The sequence below is a fragment of the Marmota monax genome, unplaced genomic scaffold (genome assembly GCF_021218885.2).
Source record: "Marmota monax isolate L192 unplaced genomic scaffold, Marmota_monax_Labrador192_F-V1.1 WCK01_AAM20220418_F8-fsc00017, whole genome shotgun sequence".
In the NCBI taxonomy this organism is placed as follows: Eukaryota; Metazoa; Chordata; class Mammalia; order Rodentia; family Sciuridae; genus Marmota; species Marmota monax.
The window spans coordinates 16,768,422-16,791,613 of record NW_026695241.1 but is presented as its reverse complement, the minus strand read 5'-3'; the positions used below and the strand labels follow the sequence as shown (position 1 = coordinate 16,791,613).

Genomic DNA, 23,192 nt, shown 5'->3' with positions numbered 1-23,192 from the left:
TAAATTTTTTATTCTAATTTGTTATATATGACATCAGAATGCATTACAATTCATATTACCAAAGTTATTTTTAAAAATTCTTTTAAAAACCTACCGCTATTGGTTAAGGTCATATGTGAAGATGGGTCATGATGGATGAGTTCTGTGTGCGACTAACCTTGACACAGCTTCAAAGTTACCTACTTGTGTCACATAGGCCTGAACACATCAAATTGCCATGTGTTTATTTCTGTTCATTTCCAACACTAATTGCTGTTTCAAATAGGATAGCTATTTTTTTTCTTTTTCTTCTTTTTTTTTTTTTTGGCTAGGAACATCACAGTGGGCCCATCTTTGAAAAATATATTTGGATTTTAGAAGCCTTGAATTTTTTACTTGGCAACTTACACTGTTGGGTGATTGTTTGAATCTGATGCATTTGATCAAAGAATATGTATATAAGTAATATATATATAATATTAATATATATATATATAAGTAATATATATAAGTAAACAAATAATCATCCTAAGAAAACAGTGTAACTTAACACTTTTATATGGCCTGTTAAATGTCATTTCTTCACAAAGATGTTTCCTAGTAGGCTCTTTTCAGTTACAAACCTATGTGAAAGTGAATATTTACAAAAACAATATGGACCTCCCTGAGCATTCTGCAGAATATGACTAGGTAATTTAGAAAAACTTATATGATCATATATTCATATATTTATGTACACATATATGTATGTATGTATATATATATATATATATATATATATATATATATATGATATCTTATAGTCTCCATTGGGGAAGTGAGTCTTAAAAACTGACAAGAACATTCAAAAGAGTTCTGGCAGCATACTCAGGGGACAGATTTTCCCCAGCATGTACTTAAGGCATAAAATTTTAAATGGATTCTAGTACTTATTTGGCAATAGATGTTCCTCCCTTTTTGCTGGTGATCAGATTATATTTATAGGCATGTGGAAGATAAAAAAAGGAAACTGTGCAAGAGAATGTAGTAAGAGATACAAACTTCAACTTCCTTATTTGTAACATAGAGAAAATAATATATCCTAGTTCACGATATTGTTTTCAGGGTCAAGTACAAAAAAAAAATGTACATAAATGGGCTGAGGGTGTAGCTCAGTGGTAGAGCATAGCACTTGCTTTAGCCTGTGCCAGGACCTGGGTTTGGTCCCCTCAAATAAATGAATAAAAAAAAAATAAAAACAAAAAGCACACAAAATACTTAAAGTGATAACCAGGACATTATAAAGTCAAAGCACAGCAGAACACCTCTAGGATAAAGGTGGGGAACAGATTGTCAGCTTACCCCTGCCCACGAGGCCCCTCAGTGTCCTTTCCATTCTACTGTGGTGTTGACTTTGTAATTTCGAGCACATTTCACGTTCTTGATCTCATTTGATCTTCTGAGCCTTCAGGATATACCCTTCTTAGCTGAGGGAATTGAGACTCAGAGGAGACTGATGTCAGTGAAGGCTGACTGATGGATCCTACAACCCAGGTATCTTGGTACCAACAAAGCACTTCAAGAATAACAAATACATTTTTTTTTAAATTGCTGGTAGCATTTTTAGATATCACCTAGTACATTTTCTTGATTTTACAGTTCAGGAAATTAAGAGGTAAAGGGTTCAATGACTATCTTAGGGTCAGAAAACCATTTAGGACTAACATCCTTGTTCCCAAATTCCCAGGTCAGGCACTAAGTTATACCTTCTAAAATCTCATTTGATGGTGGCTATAATCCAGCCCTTGCCTGGGTCTTCCTTTGTCCCTGGCCTCAACTCCTGCTCCCTCCCTCTTACCTCCTCCTCTCCTGTCGCACTCCTTCCTGCCTCAGGCCCTTTGTGTGTGTCATTCTATCTGCCTTCCATGATCTCTACCCCTGGATTTTCTCAATACTAGTTTCAGCTGTCACCCACCTGGGCAGGCCTTAAATTAGAACACATGGGCTGCTACCTTGTACCCATTTTACTCTCTTCATAGCACCTGCCATTAGTTATTTTCTCTTGTGTACTGGACTACTTATTTTGTGTCTGTGTTCTGTAATATCAACTCCAAAGAGAGAAAGGCTATGAAGGACAGGCTCATCTCTGTGCCTAGAATTATACAGACGCAGAAGAGATGCCCAACATATCTGTATAACACGAATAAAGAAACATGTTCCAGTTAAAAATTACTAGTGGAAATGTCCCAAATATTCACTGGCTAGGGTGGTAGTTGAGGCCAGTCTAGAGTGTACCACTGCATGGAGGGGGAGGCAGAGAGGAAGTCCCATCCTTTGGGGGATGGGGAGCCGGTGAAGAGGATTCAGGCAAACACAGAGCCCTTATACTATTCCAGGGCCTATGAGATGCTTTCCTATAAGGATTAACTTAGTTAACCATCACATCAACCTGTGAGGTGGGGAAAATCACTTTCCCATTTACAGGGAAAACTGAAGCACAGGAAGACGGCGTCCCTTCTTCAAGGTTCTACAGCTCATGTGTGGTAAAAGCAGGGGTTTTAACTCAGGCAGGAACTCTTTTTCCCTCACTTGATTGATGATGATGATGATGATGATGATGATGATGATGATTCTTCTACCTTTCAGCCAAGCCAGTTAGGTAGTGAAAAGATCTACTAGAGGTTAGGCGGTAGGATTTTTCTGGTCTCCCTGGAGGCCTGGTTGTCTTAGGTGGCAGGGATGGGAACCGAATGACACCATCCTGCAGCATGCTGTTCCGTCGCTTGCGTGGCTTTCTCCTGGTCAGGCAGTGATGGTCTGAGAACCCACCTATTGGGCTCCTCTCATTTGGCTTATCACCTAGCGTGCTCACCTGAGATGCAAAAAAAAAAAAGCACCTTTAACTCACTCCGGATGTCTTCCTACCCAGGTACCATATCAGTGAACAGCAGGCGCACGCCATTCACCGCCAGTGGGGAGAGCGAGATCCTGGACCTGGAGGGAGACATGTACCTGGGCGGGCTGCCGGAGAACCGTGCTGGCCTCATCCTCCCCACGGAGCTCTGGACCGCCATGCTCAACTACGGCTACGTGGGCTGCATCCGCGACCTGTTCATCGACGGGCGCAGCAAGAACATCCGGCAGCTGGCGGAGATGCAGAACGCCGCGGGCGTCAAGTCCTCCTGTTCACGGATGAGCGCCAAGCAGTGTGACAGCTACCCCTGCAAGAACAACGCTGTGTGCAAGGACGGCTGGAACCGCTTCATCTGCGACTGCACGGGCACTGGTTACTGGGGAAGAACCTGCGAAAGGGGTGAGTCAGCCTTCGCAGGTGGCATGCTCCAGTCCAAGTGGAAATGGGTGTTACAGGTGTATCCCTGGACAGCCCAAGCCTTTGTTCCACCTGCACTCTTCTTCCAAATAAGAATTTTTGGGTTCACTGGTTTCCAGAACACACCATTCTAGTTCTGAGTGCCTAGCATCATTTGGCCAGAGTTAGATAGAAGAAAGAAAAACTTTAAAATAGATATTATTATACTCATATGTTTTTTTATTAGGTATCTTCTATTTAGAGAGGATGAATCTTTCTTCTTTGGGATTCCAGGAGAGCCAATCTGCCGGCTGTTTCATTTATTGCGTGTTTCCTGAATAGTTTCTACATGCTAACTCCTGGGCTAGGCTTTCAAAACAGAATATCGAACAAGATGGATATATGCCTATCCTTACAGAGCTTGCTGCCTAGTGGAATTAAATAACCAATGATAAACATGGTGGGTTTCATAAGAGGTGGTGTGATGGATGGGTAGCAAACACACAACTTTGGGGCCAGACTAGATGAGAAGTGTGACCTTTATGGAGTCATGTGAACCTCATGAAGGAAATAAGTATCTCTGAGACTTGATTGTCTCATTTGTAAAATGGTGGTAGTTAGGCACCACCTCACCAGATATCAATGATGATCTGATTTAATAGGTTCCTAAAATATGGTAAGCATTTAACAACCACTAGTGACTCTTTGATGATTGTAGTTATTATATCAGCTTTGTTATTATTGTCAACTTCATTGAAGGAAAGTACAGAAAAGTTCTGGAGACCCTTGTAAGAACACTCAATGTACTGTAGCGATCCAGATAAAACTTGTTCAAAGAGAAAAAATACCTAAGTTAAGAGGTGAAATATGAATAGCGACATTAGTGGCCATGTAAGGTGTGTCTATGAACTCACCTATGCCAAGGGCAAATTAATGGGAGTTCATCCAAAATTTGCCAAGTACAATGAAAGTCACTGCTCCTTTTACATTGTCACTTCTGACTAGTCATTAAAGGGCAGCTGATTGGGGATATATATGCCTTGGCAGAGAAGTGGCAGGAAGGAGTGTGATCTAAACAGGACAGATATAAGAGACGTGGTGGTATTGAAGAACTGAACAAAGTCCACAGGGACTCCAGGCTTTGTTCCTTTGTAAACAAAATCCATAATGAAAAGGGGACCCAGAGAGATAGCTAAACAGGTAGAGCCAACCCTTTAGAACAGGCCAGAATACTACAGAGAGTCCCTTCTACTTACACTTAAGTATCTTCCATATGCAGTGAATACAGTTTGGGCAAGAAGCAGAGATAAAGGTTAGCAAAGGAATGACATCTAGCCAAGGAGGTTCAGTTTATAGACCACATTCAGATTGTAGCTTGGTCTCTTATTTTTATATGCCCCCAAACACAAAATCAAGTTGGCTATCCATGGGCTGTCAGCTTCTATATTATATGAAAGTATACTTTACATAGTTACCAAATATTTGCTGAAAACATAGCTCTAGATCTTTAAGGATATGGCATCTACAACAGACATAGCTCCTACCTTCAATGAGCTTTTGCATGTAGCTGAGATATCTACACAAGAAGCAGTAAGACAATAATTCAAGGCATCATCTTAGGCTGTGTTGGTGGACAAGCAGGAGGACATGAAGATTAAGATGAGAGAAGAATTCTTTGAGGACCTATAGGATCTTCCTTCTAAAGACCACCAGTGACCAGAAATTGTCCATGTATCAGAAGTCTAGTAGTCGGGATGATCCTGATTGGTGTTTCCAAGGAATGGTTTCTATGAGGTCAACTGTGTTACTAATTAACATGTATTTCAAGAGATGGCAAACTTTATTTTTTTTTTAAATATAATTAGACCAAAAACAGATACAAGACATTAGGATGAAATGGAAGCCTAGAACTTTCTTATAGTTTATGGAATTTAAATCACTGCATTGTCAAAGCAGCAACAACCAGAACATGAGCTGAGATGAGAGGCAGCCATCTGGAATAGAAATAGGCCATATGGGCCTCATAAGTCTGTCAAGTGCCTGGACTCTTTCCAAATATCTTTGTAGGGTAGCATACCCTGGTACTGGTTTGGGAAGATAGAAAGGTCATTTGACCTCTGAATGTATGAGACTTTTGATGTGAGCTTAGGTATTGTGGGTATTCCACCATCTATGGAAGTGGTGTGAGAAGCAAAGGTCACCTCAGACATCTCACTTCTTGCTCTTGTATCTCTGCTAATCGGAGGACTTGTGGTTGTTGGAGGCAGGGAGGAGCAGCGACATTAGTGGCCATGTAAGGTGTGTCTATGAGCTCACCTATGCCAAGGGCAAATTAATGGGAGTTCGTCCAAAATTTGCCAAGTACAATGAAAGTCACTGCTCCTTTTACGTTGTCACTTCTGACTAGTCATTAAAGGGCAGCTGATTGGGGATATATGAGGGACAATTATTCTTGGTACAGTGAAGCCAAGAGTCATCCATTCTGGCCAAATGAGAAAGAGCTTAGCAAATTTAAGACATTTGATCTATATATCGCTCAAATCCCAGACGGTTTGGCTGATTGTTTTGTTCCCCTGCTAATTGTTTTTTGCCCCTGTATTGTTCCTGACACCATGTTCAGAATGAATCAGTGGAGTGTAAAAATGATAGGACTCCACTCTGCTAGCAAAGAAAATAGAGCTTCCCAATGACATTGTTTTGCTCTTATTGAAACTCATTCCTTAGTGGAGATTTCCGTGGTGGAGACTGAGCATCTTTTACTCATTTTTCATATGGATGAAGACACTTATTGAGGCCTAATATATTCTAGGCACTATGTTCAGTGCTGGAAATACAAAACAACAAACAAATAACAACTACAAAAAAAATCAACACTGTTCCTACTTGTTGTTCAGGGGTGTTTGGTCCTCTTAGAGAAACAAAGAAAATATTCAACATGTGGCAGATGTTATGGTGGGGGTCTCTAGGGAAGATGTAGGGCAAAAAGTGGGGTGGCCACTTCTACATAGGGTGTTGATATTAGGGAGAAGGGGATCCAAGGTTTCTTGGCTCCTATTTCTACAAAACTAAATGACCTTTTCCTTCTTTAGGTCTTCAGTAGTCACTACGGGCATTTCTGGTGAATGGTAGAGGAAGTGTTTGGCATCCTCTTTTTATCCTTTGGATGAAGGGATGCTTTCCCAGCTACCATAACGTCAACATAGTCACTTTGTTTACCATTGTTTGCTTTTTATCCTAGAAGCTTCAGACTTCCTTAGTACTAATTGTGATGAGTTTAGGAAAATGCCCAATACTGTGTGCCCTGCAGAGTTGAAAATTTTGGAGTTCATAGGTTAAAACTGGGTTTCAGAAGTGGGCATGGCTTAGGTCAGATCAAGATGAAAAATGCTCAAGGACTTAAACAAGATTAATCTAAGGAACAACTAACTCTCAGATCAAAGTTGTCAGCCAAAGATAAAAGAATAAGACTAGGAAATACACTGGTATTTGGACTAGGATTAATTAGCATGAGTATCTTTCTATTCCAGTAAAACTGAATGACTTTTTGCTTCTTCCCTCCTAAGAGTGCTTTTTCTGCCTATTAAGATGAACAACTCCATATCTTCTATTTCTGTGTTTATGTACATTTTTAACACTTTTATTATTACAATGTAGTTACTTATGATGGTTGTGTTCGTTTTGACGTAGTCATATTTGTATGAAATGTAATTTGCTCCATTTCAGTGCCCTGTGCCACCTCTTTCTCTCTCTTCCTCCGTTCACCTATTCTTCTTCCTCTACTTTATTGGTCTTCCTTCTATTTCTTTATCTATTTTTAATTCATGCTTCATATATATACATAAAGGTGGAATTCACTGGGGTATATTCATACATTCACAGCATAGTTTTGTCAAATTCATTTTGCATCTCTTCCCTTTCCTGTTCCTCCTCCCTCCCCTTCACTCTCCTTCTACTCCACTCATCTTCCCTCTGTCTTTCTGGTATCCAATCCCCTTCACCCACGTGTTTTTCCCTTTGCTCTAACTTCAATGTGAGAGAGAAAACATTAGACCCTCCATTTTTTGAGGCTGGCCTATTTCACTGAGCATGATGTTTTTTTCTTTTCACCCATTTTCCAGCAATTGCCAACAACTTTAAATCTTGACATCTGAAAAATGGACTTGATATTGTATTCAGATTCTTTTCAGTGTGACCTAAGAAGATGTAGAGGTCTCTACCCATCCTGATCAATTAGTTCTATAGCTACTATGGTGTCCTTTTCATGGTGATGTGGGAACTAACCCCGTGATCTAAAAAGCAAAGTTCTGTTATAACTACTTAATGCTAATTAGTTGAGTTGAAATGCTTTAATCTTCTGGAAGACCACCCGCTAGTCTGTGTAGTTCTGTTGTTTGGAAGGTATTGTTGAGTTTGTTGTTACTCTTTTCTGGGCGTTTTCCTTCTCAAGGAAGTACAATCAACTTGACAGTAGACAACATAAGCATATTATCCTTGGCAATGTAGCCAAATTGTTTAGTCCAATTAGTGAGAGTCCCCATAGGGGAAGTGTAATGCTTGATTCATTTGTGGACCATCAAGCTTAAATTAGAAGCTACTTCAGATTTTATACTCTTCCCTGTATGACTTTTTCTAAATGTATGTGGCATTAATTTGGCAAGAAAGTAAATAGGACTCAGCACAAGTCCATCCTTATGTCAAAAAAGAAAAAGAAAACCCCATGGTACAAGGGTTATAGGCAGAATGGGACAATGGTTAATAGCATGCATGGCATTTGGAGTTAGACCTTGATTCCTATTTTACATCATAGCAAGATGATGTACGATAAGTACATATTCTAAGTCTGAATTCTCTAATCTGTACAATGGAAGTTCTATACTTACTCCATCTAAAGTATTCCTTGATGACAAACTATAGACTGAACTATGGCTAATATCAAGGAAGTAGATTTACTGGATGATTACCTGGAAAATTTCAATCAAGTGAACAGAGAAGCAGAGCAGCTGTACAAACCCCAGGGCACTGTTTGAGATCCTCCAACTTCTAGTTCCAGATTTTTTTTTTCACTTAAAGTTAGCATGTTCCAAATAGAGAGCCCATTTGGTTCAGTTTGGTTCCTCTGTCTATTACTACACCAGAGATGGAAGCTCATAGAGGCATATGTTTGTGCTGGAACCACACCCTGCCTACTTCCTGAGGATGTTAGTTTGAATGAGAATAGCTATCTCAAGGTAAGCACAGTGGCTGGCATACAGTAGTACAGTGATAGTCTCTCTTATTGAGGAGGCTTTTTCAGGTGTTTCTTGTTCATGCAGGGCAAGTATTCATGGTAGGTCCAAGAGAACACATGAAGGTCCATTTTTCAAGTTCTTTAGAAAGAGGTGAGAAGTCTGATTCTCTTGAAAGATGCCGGTGCAATGGAACAGCTTAGATCCTTGTTCCAACAAAAACGATGCCTTATATTTTATTTATTTTTTTAATCTGAATTCTCCCTTGAATTCAAATTATTCCCTGACTTAAAGCCTAGGGAATCAGTTGAATCACCAGCACTTGTAGGCCATAGCAGAAAATGTGTCTCACTGTGTTCCTTGAAGGCAAAATCAGCCTTTGCCTTCATTTTCTCAAAAAATACATTCTGTAAAAGAAGTATATACACATATTACATACAAATATATATTATATAGAAATATTATATATAGTATTTGGAAAATATAGGAAAGTAGGAAGAATGGGAAAATTACCAAATGCTCAACACAATTATTAACCATATAACCAAATATAGTCATATTTACGTATGACTATAATCTTGCTATGGGTACAATTGTGTGTTCTACTTTTCCCATTGAATACCATGTTGCAATCTACAATTTTCCTGCCTCAGTGTTATGTGTGGTTTGCACACACACATATGTACACACATGTACGTATACATTTAAGTGTATAAAATCTTACTACTTCCTCAGTGCTCTTCTATGGTTGGGGTCCAGGGTACCCTGACTCATCAGACCAAATCTTATTGTCTATACCCAGCCAAATGGAATTACTTCATATTTTTTCATTCTACCTTTATTTTTTTAACCACCCCTGATGTCTGCTAAAAAAATTAATATCTGGAATCTTGGAAATTGGGTGCTTTTCAGAACATTAATTTACAGGAGCAAGAAAATATGGCAATGAGGACAACCCAGATTTTTTCTGTGTCTCCATTGACCTGACATATACACCAGCTGAAAACTAAGAAAGCAGGTATTTTGAGATTACTCAATAGAAAGGGAGTGAAGACTGACAGTTCCCCTCCCTGCTTAGGGACTCCATGTCAGCTATCCCCTGAGATTGTGGTGGTATGCCTGAGGCCACGGCAGAAGATTCTGCCTCAAAAGGGTGAGACACTATTCTTACTGAGGCTGGACTGTGTCATTTGGATGTCAGATATATGCCATGTGTATGTCATAACTTCAAAAAATAGCAGGATTAGCATATATCATTGATGTCATCTGTACTTAATTTTTATTTTGATAGGTAGAGAATTGGAAGCTGTGAGGTTATCATGAGTTCAATGTGGAGTAACTGTTGAATGGTTAGAACTCATGATTTTTGATTCCTATTTCATTGTACTTCCTGTTATATTTAGTCAGCTTCCTTTTCACATATACAAAGTTTGGATTTTAAGATGATTTTTATATACATACTTGCAGTGTGTTATTAAACATTGGAGGGCCTAGGACTCTGTTTTGGGTCTGTTCTATATAAGCACAGTTTCTTTGGTCCCCTTATTGTCAAAGGTCATCTATATGTCAGTGACTCTCAACTGGAATTCCAGATTTCTAAATTGTCTATTTGACATCTCTGTTTGGATATCTGATAGGTGTCTTAGTCAAATCAGTGAAAAATAGAAACCTTGAGTTCTTCCCTGTAGCATTTTTTTTTTGTCTCACCAAGTCCAGACAATTCCTGATGTAAATCCATCCTTTATCTGTCTACTTCTCCCTGCTACTATCATTCTAGGTCAAACCACACTGATCTTTCCTTTGGATAACTAGATAGCATGTAGTATGATTATGAAAAATTTAAATTCATTTTGTGCTTTCCTTAGAGTATTAAAATTAAAGCATTATAATTTCTGTACATGCAATACACTCCTACTCTAAGTAGCTTTCATTTTAGTAACATTTATTTGACAAAACCTGTAGGAAATCAAACTGTGGTGGTTCTTTGGGTCTTTAGCATACAATTCCAGAGACAGTTTCTATCTCTTTACTGTCAGGCTTGATGCACTAAGTCCTGAGGATGTACCTTTGTAGAGAACATTTTTCCTGTTCCCCATGAGCTCACAGTCTAGCAGAGAGATGGAGAACTAATCTGCAAACTGTAATGCTACCTACCAAGGACAATGATTCATGGAATAATTATAGGAAACAAATAACAATTAGAAAGTAGATACAAAAACATGACATACTACTTTAGGACTGGTTCTGGATTGACTTGGTTCACAGCAACTCACTGGTGTGGAAGCAATAGGAGTCCTGAACTCCAAGGTCAAATATAATAATACCGGTTGCTTTTACTGGTCTCAGTGTCATTGAGGAGGGAATCTGCTTTATGACTGTGCTCCCACTTGCCAGGGATATCCAGGTGCTTTTTATTTAGCTATGTGACCTTGAGATAGTTATTTGGATCCTCTGGCCTCTCTGTTCTGCAAGAATAAAATGAGACAATTGAGTTTCATGCTCTCTCAGGGCCCTTCAAGTCTCAAACTCTGATTCTCAAATGTCATCAGCTTGGCAATGTCTTCCCTTTTCCCAAGTAGAGGGATAAAGGTGAGTGAAGGGCAGGACAGGAATGGGAGTCTTTGCTTCTTGAATCTGAAGAACTGTCTGAGTCAGGAAGTGCACTGAGGTTTTCACCCCTCTGATTCATTCTCCTAAGAAAATGAATGCCTCTTATATTGGGTTCACTTTAGGCCATGATACATAAGACTTAATTGATGGATTAATGGATAGAACCTTGGCTTTCTTCAAAGGATTAAAAGCTGGTATCCTTTGTGACCCACTGCTTACCTTTTTTTAAAATTTAATATATATATTTTGCAATACTGGAGATTGAACCCAGAGGCTCTCTACCATCAAGATACAGCCTCAGTTCTTTTTTAATTTTTTTAAAAAAATATTGAGGCAGGATCTTGCTAAGTTGGTGAGGGTCTCATTAAATGGCCTCAAACTTCTCTTGCCTCAGCCTTCTGAGTCTCTGGGATTATAGGTATGTATCACTACACCTGGCCTGTTTTTTTTTTTTTTTTGGTAAATAATGACATGTTATCTGAGAAAGGTGCTTCTCAAGAAATGGGCAATTTGGGAAATTCATCAACATCAAAATATCTCCTTTTTCTTACTTATTATTGCTCAAATCATATGAATGCATTCCTGAGTGCTCAGACTCCGCCTACTTTTTTTTTTCCTCTTCCAATTGTGCAAGTTTGCCTTTGCACAGGCTCAGGATTGAATGATCACAGAAAAATGTTCCATACTCCTTGAACTCTAAGAGTTGTTCCACCCAATCAGAGTCTGAGATATCCCTGTTACTCTGAAGAAGAGGGAAGTATATTCTAGTTATTCCAGAGTCAGAACTCCCGGGGTCTTGACAGAGTAGGGACTTTGGAGATCTTTGAAAAAGCTGCACCTGGGCCTGCATTTAGTGTGTGAATGTGAGGGTCTACCGCTTGGTGCAGTTCATGACCACCACTTATGAACCCTGGCGCACCTGCTGCTCTGCCTGCCTCAGCCTGCTCTGTGTGGTGCTGTCAAATGCAAGGGTATAGTGGCTGTTCACAGTGCCATTCTGTACCTTTATTACCACATTCGCTAAAAGCGACTTAACTGCCAACAGACATCTGCCCATTATAGTGCAATAAATTGAGAGCTGCTAAATTATGAGAAACCAGTGCTTTGAAATGCAACACCAGGGGATTGTCACAGGCTTTTCTAGCATCTCTGACATCGTGTTTCTTTTCACAGTTAGATGAACCCTTCTTTGCTCCGAATTGGATTAAAAGGAAAGGAAAGTTAAGAGACCTTCCATTTATTGAGAGAAATTATGTGCCTGTTCTGTGTTAGGTTCTTGACAGACACCGGGTCATGTAACCCTCACATTCTCCCTGCAGGTTGCATATTTTAGTTGAAGAAATTCAGAGTCAAATTCTTTCCAAAGTAGACCCACCGAGTGCTATGTGCCAGGAGCCCTGTTGAAGACTCAGGATACAAAGGCATCAATTGTGATTCTCTTCACAAATGTCTCATTATGTTCTGATATCCAGGGAAAGAGGAGCATAAATGGAGGGAGAAATATCATGGAAAGCATCACAGATTGGGAGGCACTAGCTGAGGCTTAGGAAAGGAGCAAGAATCTCTTGTCAAGATAGAACAGTCAGGGACAAAAAGTATTCCAGTCAGGAGGAAAAGGTATTCCAACAGAAGGCCAATAGAGAGATCAGTGTAAAAGTTAGTTCAGTTTGTATCAGTGCTAATTCAGAAGTGAGAAATAGGAGCCCTAACCAAGGTAAGGACAATAGAGGTTGGATTTGGGGACACATCTAATAGATATAAAAGGAGCAATGTCAATAAGACTTAGTAACCAATAATTCACAGCAGAATGGTGGACACAGTGGGGGAGAACAAGGGTTAGCACGGAGGCCTGTTGTTTCACTCATCTATCTTGAGTCATTGGAGATTCTTGGAAGGAGAGGGGAGAAGTGGGGTGACCATCAAAGAGAGGCTACAAGGAGTGAGACCTATATCTGCTTTGTTGCCACTTTGAATGTGTGTCTTACCCTTTCTGTGTGCCTCAGTTTCCATTTTTATTACTGAGAATATTGACAGAGTATGTTTAATTGTCTTGTTGGAAGTCTCTGTTATAGGGTCAAAGTCCATAGGTGCACATGTATACATTAAATGAAAGTGCCCCCTTTCTGACTCTAGAACTTAGTCATTCAAGAATGAAAAAGATAATGCTGTAATATTTCTCCATGCCCCCCATTTTTCTTCTGTTGTAAAAATGGCCCAGATATGATTTCTAGGTTTCAGCACATAAAACACTGGCGCTTAAATACAAGTGAGTAGGTGATTCCTTAGGGCACAGGAGAGCATGCTTTTCACCATATTCCAAATGGCTTGGGTGTGAGTCCAGACATGATCTGCCACAGACTCAGGATTTTAAAGAACTGTTAAAATGTTCTATTATAACTGTGATGATGTCAGCCAAGCTTTGACCCACCTTTGGTGGAAAAGTGAGTTGTTGCTTATCTCTTCCTGTTGAAAAAAGTGGTCAGATTTAAGATTAAACTGAAAAAATCCATTCTTGAGAGCTAGGCAAATCACATTGTTAATTTCTCCCTACTCAGGTCTCTCCTTTGGGTTTTATAGCATTGACACCAATACTGAGGACAGTGTGTGTGAGTTTTGCATCAATCACATGTGTGTAGTTTCCCTTCCAGTTTCTGGAATGTCTGTTCGTTGTGTTTTATCATAGGTTCTGGGGTCATTAAGGGGAAGAAACAGCAGACGTGTAATAGTCATAGGTGGAAACTCCAAAAGCCAAGACTTAAAACTCCCTTGACCAAAAGAAAACCAAGCACAGTATAAAATGTGCCAGTAGAACAAAGGCGGAGATGATACCTAGCAAAACTGCCCAGACCTCAAATTTTAGATGAAGAAACTGAGATCTCCAGGTAGAAATGAGTGGCCCAAAGAATAGCAGATAATGTTCTTAGCCCCTTATTTTATTTATGTACATTCAGATTTTTGTAAGAAAGAGCAATATCTGGGGCTGGGGATATAGCTCAGTTGATAGAGTGCCTGACTCGTGTGCACAAGGCCCTGGGTTCAATTGGGGATTGAACCACACACACACACACACACACACACACACACACTCAATCAATCAATCAATCAATAAATGCAATATCTGTGCATATTTGGGGAAGAAATGTTTATGTTCCCGTGATTTACTAAGGAGTGTAATCATGACATTATGGCAAGGACATTCAATCAATCTCTAGTAATTTGTTGGTAAATTTTATTTGAAACATGGGCAAATGATGTAGAGAGAAGACATGCAAAGGCAACAGATGTGTATATATTTCTCTTCTTTGTCTTTCATGGCTCATCCCATCTTCCCCAGGAACAGTCGGGAATCCCAGTCCAACAGAGAGAGAGGCTTTTTGGAAAGACAAGTGCATTTGGGACTTGGGGCTGGAAACCCTGCGTATGAGCGACTCTTAAAAGGCCCCCATCTGTGGGCTGTTGGATAGCTATTTCCCTGGCAAGTAGATGCCATCTTTCTTGGAGATCATTTCATGCTTCTTAACATATTTAACCTTTATAGCAAGGCACTCTCATCAAAATGACAAACCCCAACAGAGCCTTCTAAGAGGCCAGTAAATCAGAAACCTTACGGAATCTGTGGGATTAACATGCTCCCCTTCTCAGTTCCCCCAGGGAAGTAAAGTTCTGTGCCTTTCAGATTTTAATCTTCTCCACAGGCCCCTTGTCTAAAATGTCCTGCTGTGGCCCACTGGTATTTAAATATTGTTTTTTTATAGTTGCCCAGGGCCACATACTGACGGTAGCTAAGGCTGGCACATTCTTTATCTCCATCAGCTGATATTGTAAAGGAAAGAAAAGTGCTCTGATGTTTGTTGAGTTGAATTCTTTTCACCCCTGTAGACATCCTTTCTGGGTCTGAAGATAGTGGCTGACTCTTAATGTCACCATGCCCGTGGTAGCAGCATGCTACTCTAAGTGACCTCATCTCCTGCTGGCTGTCTGCTACCCTGCTCTCCTTGCTGGGTTCTACAATAGTACTTCATTTACAAGGAATCCAGCATCTCAGCCACTGTGAGATAGAGCTCCCTCCTGTGGAAATCCGCAAAGTTAAGAACATGGTAAGAGTAGAAGAGGGAGGAGAAAAGGTGGATAAGAAACAGTTCTGATAGCTGTACAGGTGATGAAAACCCTTCTAAGGGTTGGAAGGAAATCAACCCTTTTATCAGAGTTGCGGTTAATATTTATAAGTTGGAAAGGACCTATAGTAGTTGAGTCTAACCCAATACCTAAAGCCTACACACCTCCTTGGCAAAATTCCTAAATTGCTTTATTTTAGACCACTTTTGTTGCTGTGATCTAAAAATGTATCAAATAATTTTAGAGGTGGAAACATTTCCTTGGTGCTCACAGTTTCAGAGGTCCCAGTCCATAGATGGCCAGTTATTGCTCTGGGCCTAACGTGAGGCAGAACATCATGGTGGAGAGGTGTGGAGGAGGAAAGCTGCTCAGGAAATGGCAAGTAGGGAGCAGAGAGACAGCTATGCTCACCAGGGACAAAATATAAACCCAAAGGCCTGCCGCCAGTGACTTGCCTCTTACAGCCACATCCTATCTGCCTATAGTTACCACCTAGTTAATTCGTATTTTTGTGGATCAATGCACTGATTAGTCTGAGAGTCTCATAACCCCATCATTTCACTTTTGAACTTTCTTTTTTTTTATTGGTACTTTTGAACTTTCTTGCATTTTCTTACACACTAGGTTTTGGGGGACACCTATACTAAAACTATAATGTCATTGTATGAACTCTCTGGGAACATTTACTTTGTTTCCATATATTGTACTAAGAATTTAGATGTAGTTAGCTTATTTAATTAATGCAATGAGATAGATAATGTTTTCATTCTTAACTTACATCTGAGGAATTGGGGTCAAAGATAGGCTAATATGCTCAAGGTCACCCAGGCTTTTCTAGGTGTTCCACTCCTGAGACCACTCTCTCGTGGTCAGTGTTCTCTTCTGGTCCCAATGACAGTGATGCTCACCTTTTTGCAAAGCAGCCATCCCATTTGGAACAATAAATCTTCCTTTTATCATGAACTAAAGTCGTGTAATGCTTTCTTTTGGCCTTGGTTCAGGCTTTGAGATCCACATAGAACTTTTCTAGGTTCTTCTTTGGCATGAACGCTGGAAATATTCAGAACAGATTCAGCTTAAATGCTTTTTACACAGAATTCAGTTACTTAAGGATATCTATCATTTGCTCACTGAAATGTTGTGAGTCATTCTTAGGATAAACATCATTAGATTTTTTAATCAATCCTCACCTGTTATGCTTTTGAGTTCCTTAATAATCCAGTCATCTTTGATGGGAGTGGGGAAGGATTAAAGGGGCCCATGCATTCACTGAATGGAAGGGTGGCTTCTAGTTCAGGGACCTCTGTGGAGCAGACCCTATTACTCAAGCAACAGGGATGCTTTATTAAAGCAATCACACAGATGATTATCAGACACTATAACATATATGGATATGGGTTTGTGTGGCCAGTAGAATTCACTGCCATATTTATGGGAGCAGTGTTTTGGGCCAATTTCTTAACCTGAAAATATGCCTTGGGCCACAGTAGATCATATTGTACTTATTACCTAGCCTTATTTCTCAAAATAGTCCCAGGTTGAATGTGGTTAAATAACTTATTTCAATAGCAAAGTTGAATTTATTTCTGACCATAGGAACATCTTAAGATATTGATAGACCAGAAAATCGTGGTGATTGACTGTTAGGACTAGTCAGGGCCTTAATAAGTTATCTATGTCAGGGCTGATAAATTACAAAGAAAGAACTGAAGTTGAGAGTGGTTTTATAACTTGCTAAGAGTCACAGGGGAAGTAAGAAGCCATGGTGGGACTTAATGACTCAGTATTTTGAGTCCTGGACCAGGATTCTCTATCCTGAAGCAATATTGGGAGCTACTCTTGTTTTGTGCCCGTGGGCCTGTCTTCCTGTGTAGCTGACCATGGGATGTGGGTAGTGCAACTCGGAATCCTTCTGCACAAGCTTTGTAAGTTCTTGTGACTTTTTTATTTTTTTTAACATGTAATAGTCTCTTTATTTACTGCAAATAAGCAAGGCAATTAATTCACAGTTAGCGACTTATGGTCTGGAAAATCTCATTACGCAAACCTTACATTATCAACACATCTGTTTAAAAAGAGATGCTTAAGGAAGTGGTCTGAACACCCAGATTCCTGATCATCCTCACAAAAGGCAGACCTAGGGGTAGTGAAGTGGTTGTACTGAAGGTTCTGATGCTTCTGAAATTCATACCTAAGGGAGTATAAAAGGGAATTCATATTTATTGAGTACATACTATGTGCTGGATATAATTTTGTCCTTAAGATGCACAACTTCGAGGCAGTAAGAAATTGATTTGGATCGTAATATTTTTTTAGTGTTCTTGGATGTGTTTTTAACTCCTCTGAACCTCAATTTTCTGATGCATCAAAGAAGTCTTTCTGGGATTGTTATGAAGCTTAAGTAAGATGATTCTATTTAAAAAAAAAATCTTGGCACAAGGCCTGTAACTTTGTTAGCGTTTAATACATGGGGAGTGTTATGTTTTGGTTATGAGGTGTCCCCCCAGACACTCATGTGTTTGACAATGCAAGAATGTTCAGAGGTGAAATTATTAGATTATGAGAGCTGTAACCTCATCAGTGGATTAATCCATTTGGTGGATTAATCAAATGGACAGCTGCTTGGTAACTGTAGGCAGGGGCATTGAGGCTGGAGAAGGTAGATCCAAGGCCACACATGTTGTCCCTGGGTACTTTCTGGCTCTCTCTGCTCCCCAGCTGCTTTGAGGTGAGCAGCTCTCCTCCCTCATACCCTCCTGCTGTGATGTCCTTCCTCACCTCAGGCCTGAAGCAGTAGAGTCAGCTGACCATGCACAGAAACCTCTGCAACAGAAAGCCCCAAATAAACTTTTCCTCTTCTGCATTGTTCTTGTCAGGTATTTTGGTCACAGCAATGAAAAGCTGAAGAACACGGGGAGTATTATTATTTTCTCATTTAATTTTTAGAACAAGCTTATAAAGTTGGTGGTATCATTCATACCTATAGATAATGAAACCAAGGATTAAAAAGATTAAATAATTTGCCATAGTCACAAAGTTAATGAATGCTAGAGGCAGGATTTTTTTTAAGCCAGTCTCTCAGATTTTTTAATCATACTTTTCCATTTTCCATTCCTTAAATTGAGGGCCTAGGAGGTGGGCTTAGATATATTGTGGGGAGGAGGAGGAAGAGCCAAGAGAAGTAGAGATGGCCTTTGTTGTTTATCTGCCAATTAGGACTTGCAGAGGACAGACATGAGGGATAAGCCAAGTTGGAGCTTATTTAGTTGTACTAAATTCAAAATTTAGAAAAATAAATAAAGATCTTCCACATTCTGTTATCTAGGCGCAACTCCCCAATGGAATAGAAGAAATCTGAAGTTCCATGGGGTTTGGGGGAAAAAAGCCTGAAATGGTGTGAAATGAGTACAGTTTGGGCCTAAAAGACAATTTTTTCTTTTTCACAATTTACCCAGAGCTTCAACTTACCCCAGTTACTTACCCATAGCCATACCCATGTGTATAAGGGCACCCGCGTGTACACACACGCTCTTCAGCCATAAACCTGTACCCTAATGTTCAGTTCCCTTGTCTGTCTCCTAAGCATGCACCCCCAGTGCCAAAGACAGGAAGAGCTCCATCTGTGTTTGGGGGGAGGAAATAAAGGAAGGGTTATTGAAAGCCTAAATTAATAGGGATAAGTCTAAAGTTTACTATGCTTAAGTCAGAGCTCTGGTTTATTTTCTGATAAATCCAGAGCAACTTGGTGCCTGGTACACCTCCAACAAAAAGTCAGGAGGTTCTGGTGGGCAGGGGTGGGGATGTGCCTGGGTAAGAATCACAAAGGCCTAGCCTCTTGACCCTGTGGCAACTATTCCTGTAACCCAGTGTTAGCTGCAGAGAAGCAAGATTCTGTGTTGCTTACAGGGAGCAGATGGGCAGGCAGGAGAATGAAGCTCAGATAGAAGGAGAAGCAGGTGGGCACTGTCGCTTGAAATGACAGGGTGATCTTATTTTTTTTTATTAGTTGCTCATGACAATACAATGATCTTGACATATCATACATTTGAATCAAATGGGTATAATTTCTCATTTTTCCAAGTGTACAGGTTGCAGAATCACATGTGGCTCAAATGGTAACACACTCGCCTGACAGGGTGATCTTATAGCTTTTCGTGTGTGAGGAGCTCTCAATGAGGATTCCCTTCAGCTTCTGCCTACTACCTTATCTTTCCCTCTCTTTCCTTTTCTTTGTCTCCTATCTTCTTCATTATTTCTTCCTGATTAACCCCACATACTCCTTTCTTCATTCTCTATTCACCTTCTAGGTCTCAGCAGCAATAATGTCTATCTACCTTTCAATAGGCTCTTCCCTCCCATAGGAATGAAATTGACCTTTATTTATTCAGAATGATTGGCCTGGGGCTGTGGGTTGCCAAACAGTGCAAGGTGGCTGGTGCTAGCAGCTACCTAGATAAGTGGCATCCAGAAGAAGGGGCCCATGGTCTGCCCTGGAAGCTATCACCTACTGAATTGTGATGAATGAGAAATGGTCTTGGCAAAGGGGAAAAATAACTGTAAAATCAGGTGGATAAAATAAAACCCAGAAATGCCCTGAAATATCAGTCCCTACCTACCTGAGGAAATGCCTTGGCAGCTGCAAAGGAGCTGCTCTCTGCTTAATGTGGGGTTTACCCCTTGGGCATTCTGCAAATGGAGACGGATAGTGAGGAGGAATGTGTCCTTCAGCTGATGCTGAGTGGAATTATTTGTCAATTTCTTTCCCTCTTTCATCCTCTCTCCCCAAGTCTCTGACTTCTTCCTTACCTTTCTTGCACCATCCTTTTCTTTCCCATGATCCCTTCCAAACACTAATTTTAACTTCTTTTCTATGAAAAATATGTATGACCCCTTCTGTTGCTTTTCACAACAGAGTGGCATTCCTGGGGGCTTTGATGGAGCAATTGACCTAATGAATCTTGACTTTGGTAGGGCTGTTATTCTGTCTTCATAAAATACTACTCAATAAACCAATCTCTATGTTATAGCTTTGTTGGGAGTGTTTACCACCATTGGGAAGAAACCTCATAAAGAATTGTCGTTAGTGGGTTATTACCAACACTATAGGGCATGGATCTCCATTTTAAAAAATGAACATTGATTTTATGATTAGTCCAGTAAACCATTTCACTGTAGAAAATTTAGAATATAGGGAAATTTATAATTTGACTCTTTGACCAACACTAATGGAGCATCTATTTCATGGCAGACAGAAACAAATAAATACAATTGAATATTATTATGCCAAATAGAAAACAGTAATTATTAACATATTGGTGTGTTTTATTGCTTTATTCCTTTGAGCAGTCTCTCTCTGTGTTGTGTGTGTGTATGTGTGTGCACATTAAAATGTCATTTTGTAAGTAATTTTTGATCCTGACTTTTTTCAGTTTCTGATTTTTTTTCAGAAATTATCTCATAATTACATAATTATAGCATGATTTCAATTCAGCAGCATATGACCTTTGTCTCAAATCATAGAGAAAAATCTTCAAAAATATGATTTTAATGACTTCAAAACAGCTCTATTTGCCAGCTGTTTCTCAGTAATGTTACTAACAAGCTATCCCAAAACTTCGTGGCTTATCGCAAACAGTATTTACATTTTATAGTCATAGATCTGCAGATAGGTTGGGATGGCTGCGAAGTGACTGGAAGAAACTCAAGATTCCACGTTACAGTCAGGTCTGCTTGGTGGTCTCTGTATTATCCCTGAACTAGAAGCTACCCAAGGAATATTCCTCTCTTGGCAAATGGTTAGACTGCAAGAAAGAATGTGGAAGCATTTGATACTTCCTGAGACCTTATTCTGCATCTCACACATTTGTAACTTATGTTCTCCTTGGGTGAAGCAAATCACGTGGCCAATCCAACACGGGTGGAAGGAGTACGAAGTCATATGCAAAGAATTCAGGTATATAATTCAAAATCAGGAAGATGTGTAAACTATGAAGAAGAATTCTGTGTACCACAGGAGCCTGCCTGATTTTTTTTTCTTGTTACCACTAATAATAGGCTGATCAAAGAGGACCAGCTATTGATCCTTCCTCCAACCTCTAATGTGCTTCCACATTGATAGATATCACAAGACCACTTTTCAAATCACATAGGATTTCCGAGAACATTGTTCTCATTGCTTTCTCTGTTATCTTTCTATTGATACTTCAACTTACCACTATAGGAGTTTGATTTCTCAGGTATTTCCTAGACCTGATAAGAAACTAGCTCTAAATTTGAATGCAAAAAATGCTTATGGCCATTATTTTAGAAAAGCTAAAGAGATGAAGCCTAAGACCTAAGGGTCAGAAGGTCATCATCTTCAGAATCTAGAGATCTGACGCTGGATTGAGGTTGTCGTACAAAACACAATGGAGAGGACCAAGAGAGACCTTTGGGGTAAGGCACTTGCACACCTTGATTCTCCAGGAGCAATAGGGAATGACTACATCCATTGTTCTTTAAAACATTCAGAATCACTGGAATTCACTTGCAGGCCATACTGGTTTACTCTTCAAGTCTGATTCTTTCCTACTTGAGATTTTTATCAGAGCTTCCTGGCATTCAGGCTTTATTCTATTTTGTTCTTAACCCTTAAGGTCCTGTTTTTCTACATGGACCTCTGAATTTTGTTTCTTTGGTATCGATACCTCTGCATTTAGTTGGCATTTTTTAATCCATGCTCTATTTCCCAAACAAGATCACATGTTTAGGAAAGCTAAGGCCATGCCCACTTCACTCTTTTCTGTCCAGTGTCTTAAATACAGAAGGTGCCCAATACATGTTTGCTAATAGTGATATGGTCAGAGTTCTGGTATGCTTGATCATTTCATCAAAAGACTACCAAATTCTTCTTTTTAAACCCATAGATTCTCCCTCTCATCTATATCTTTATATATATTTATATTTCAGGCTTACAGCCAAAATTTTTTGCAGAAAATGTATCCATTTAAAAGATAATTTTCTAACAGAGTTTGCCAATGTCAAAGCATCAGTCAATGCTAGAAAAGCCAGTTTACAATGGTTCAGAAGTAACCAAGACTAATTAAATTGATTAGATTTAAAATTGTATATTTTTCTTTTTTAAAAATCTCTTTATTTTATTTTTATGTGTTGCTGAGGATCGAACCCAGTGCCCCACGCATGTGAGGCAAGTGCTCTCCCTCCGAGCCACAACTGCAGCCAAATTTTATATTCTCTCTTAAAGTGAAAATTTTCTGGTGAAAAATTTTCAGGAGCTTATTGCCCTAGGTCAATAGTGTTGCATGAGTGCCTGGTGAATGAGGATTCAGGAAAGAAGGAATTTATTTAGGGGTTTTGTGGTTGGAAGAGTATTGTGAAAAAACAACACTCTTGTTGTGAATAAAGCTGATATTATAGAGTGTTAGCAGAAAACCATCTGCTACCACTATCATTTACTTCTATTCAACAAATATTTGTTGTGACCCTATCTCATAATAGGCACTGATATAAGATTGAATGATACAAGGATAAACAGATCTTCAGTCTTCAGGGTGCTCAAGATCACCCTAAGGGGAATAAGCCTGAAGGAGGATGGATTGCATGACCAGCCCGTTCAACCAAGATCCTCCCCCTAATTTTTTTTCCATACTAGGGATTGAATCCAGGGATACTTTGCCAGCTAGCCATATCCCCAGCCCTTTTCAATTTTTGTTGTTGTTGTTCATTTTGAAACAAAGTCTCACTGCATTGATCAAGGCCTTGCTAAATAAATTGCTCATGCTTGACTTGAACTTGTGATCCTCTTACCTCAGCCTTCCAAGCTGTTAGGATTACAAGCATGAGCCACCACATCCAGCCAAGATCCCTTCTTATTGCTGCATGAAAGACCTTGTTTAGGATTCAAGATTGATGGCAGGTGGAAGAGAAGAGGTGAAGAGAATAGGCCAGACCTCAGTCAGAACAGAACTTTAACG

General features: G+C 39.7%; 1 protein-coding gene across 22 annotated transcripts in view; it reads left to right on the top strand.

The window, feature by feature from the left end:
• Positions 1-23,192, top strand: part of Nrxn3 (neurexin 3) — a 1,577,562-nt gene that overhangs the window by 515,290 nt on the left and 1,039,080 nt on the right. For all 22 annotated transcript variants that reach the window (XR_009226397.1, XR_009226396.1, XM_058577846.1 and 19 more), the window contains one exon: positions 2,888-3,271. Coding sequence is in view for 20 of the 22 variants with exons in the window: in XM_058577846.1 (XP_058433829.1) it covers positions 2,888-3,271 (384 nt within the window). In the remaining 2 variants the exon portion in view is untranslated. The remainder of the gene's footprint in view (positions 1-2,887; positions 3,272-23,192) is intronic.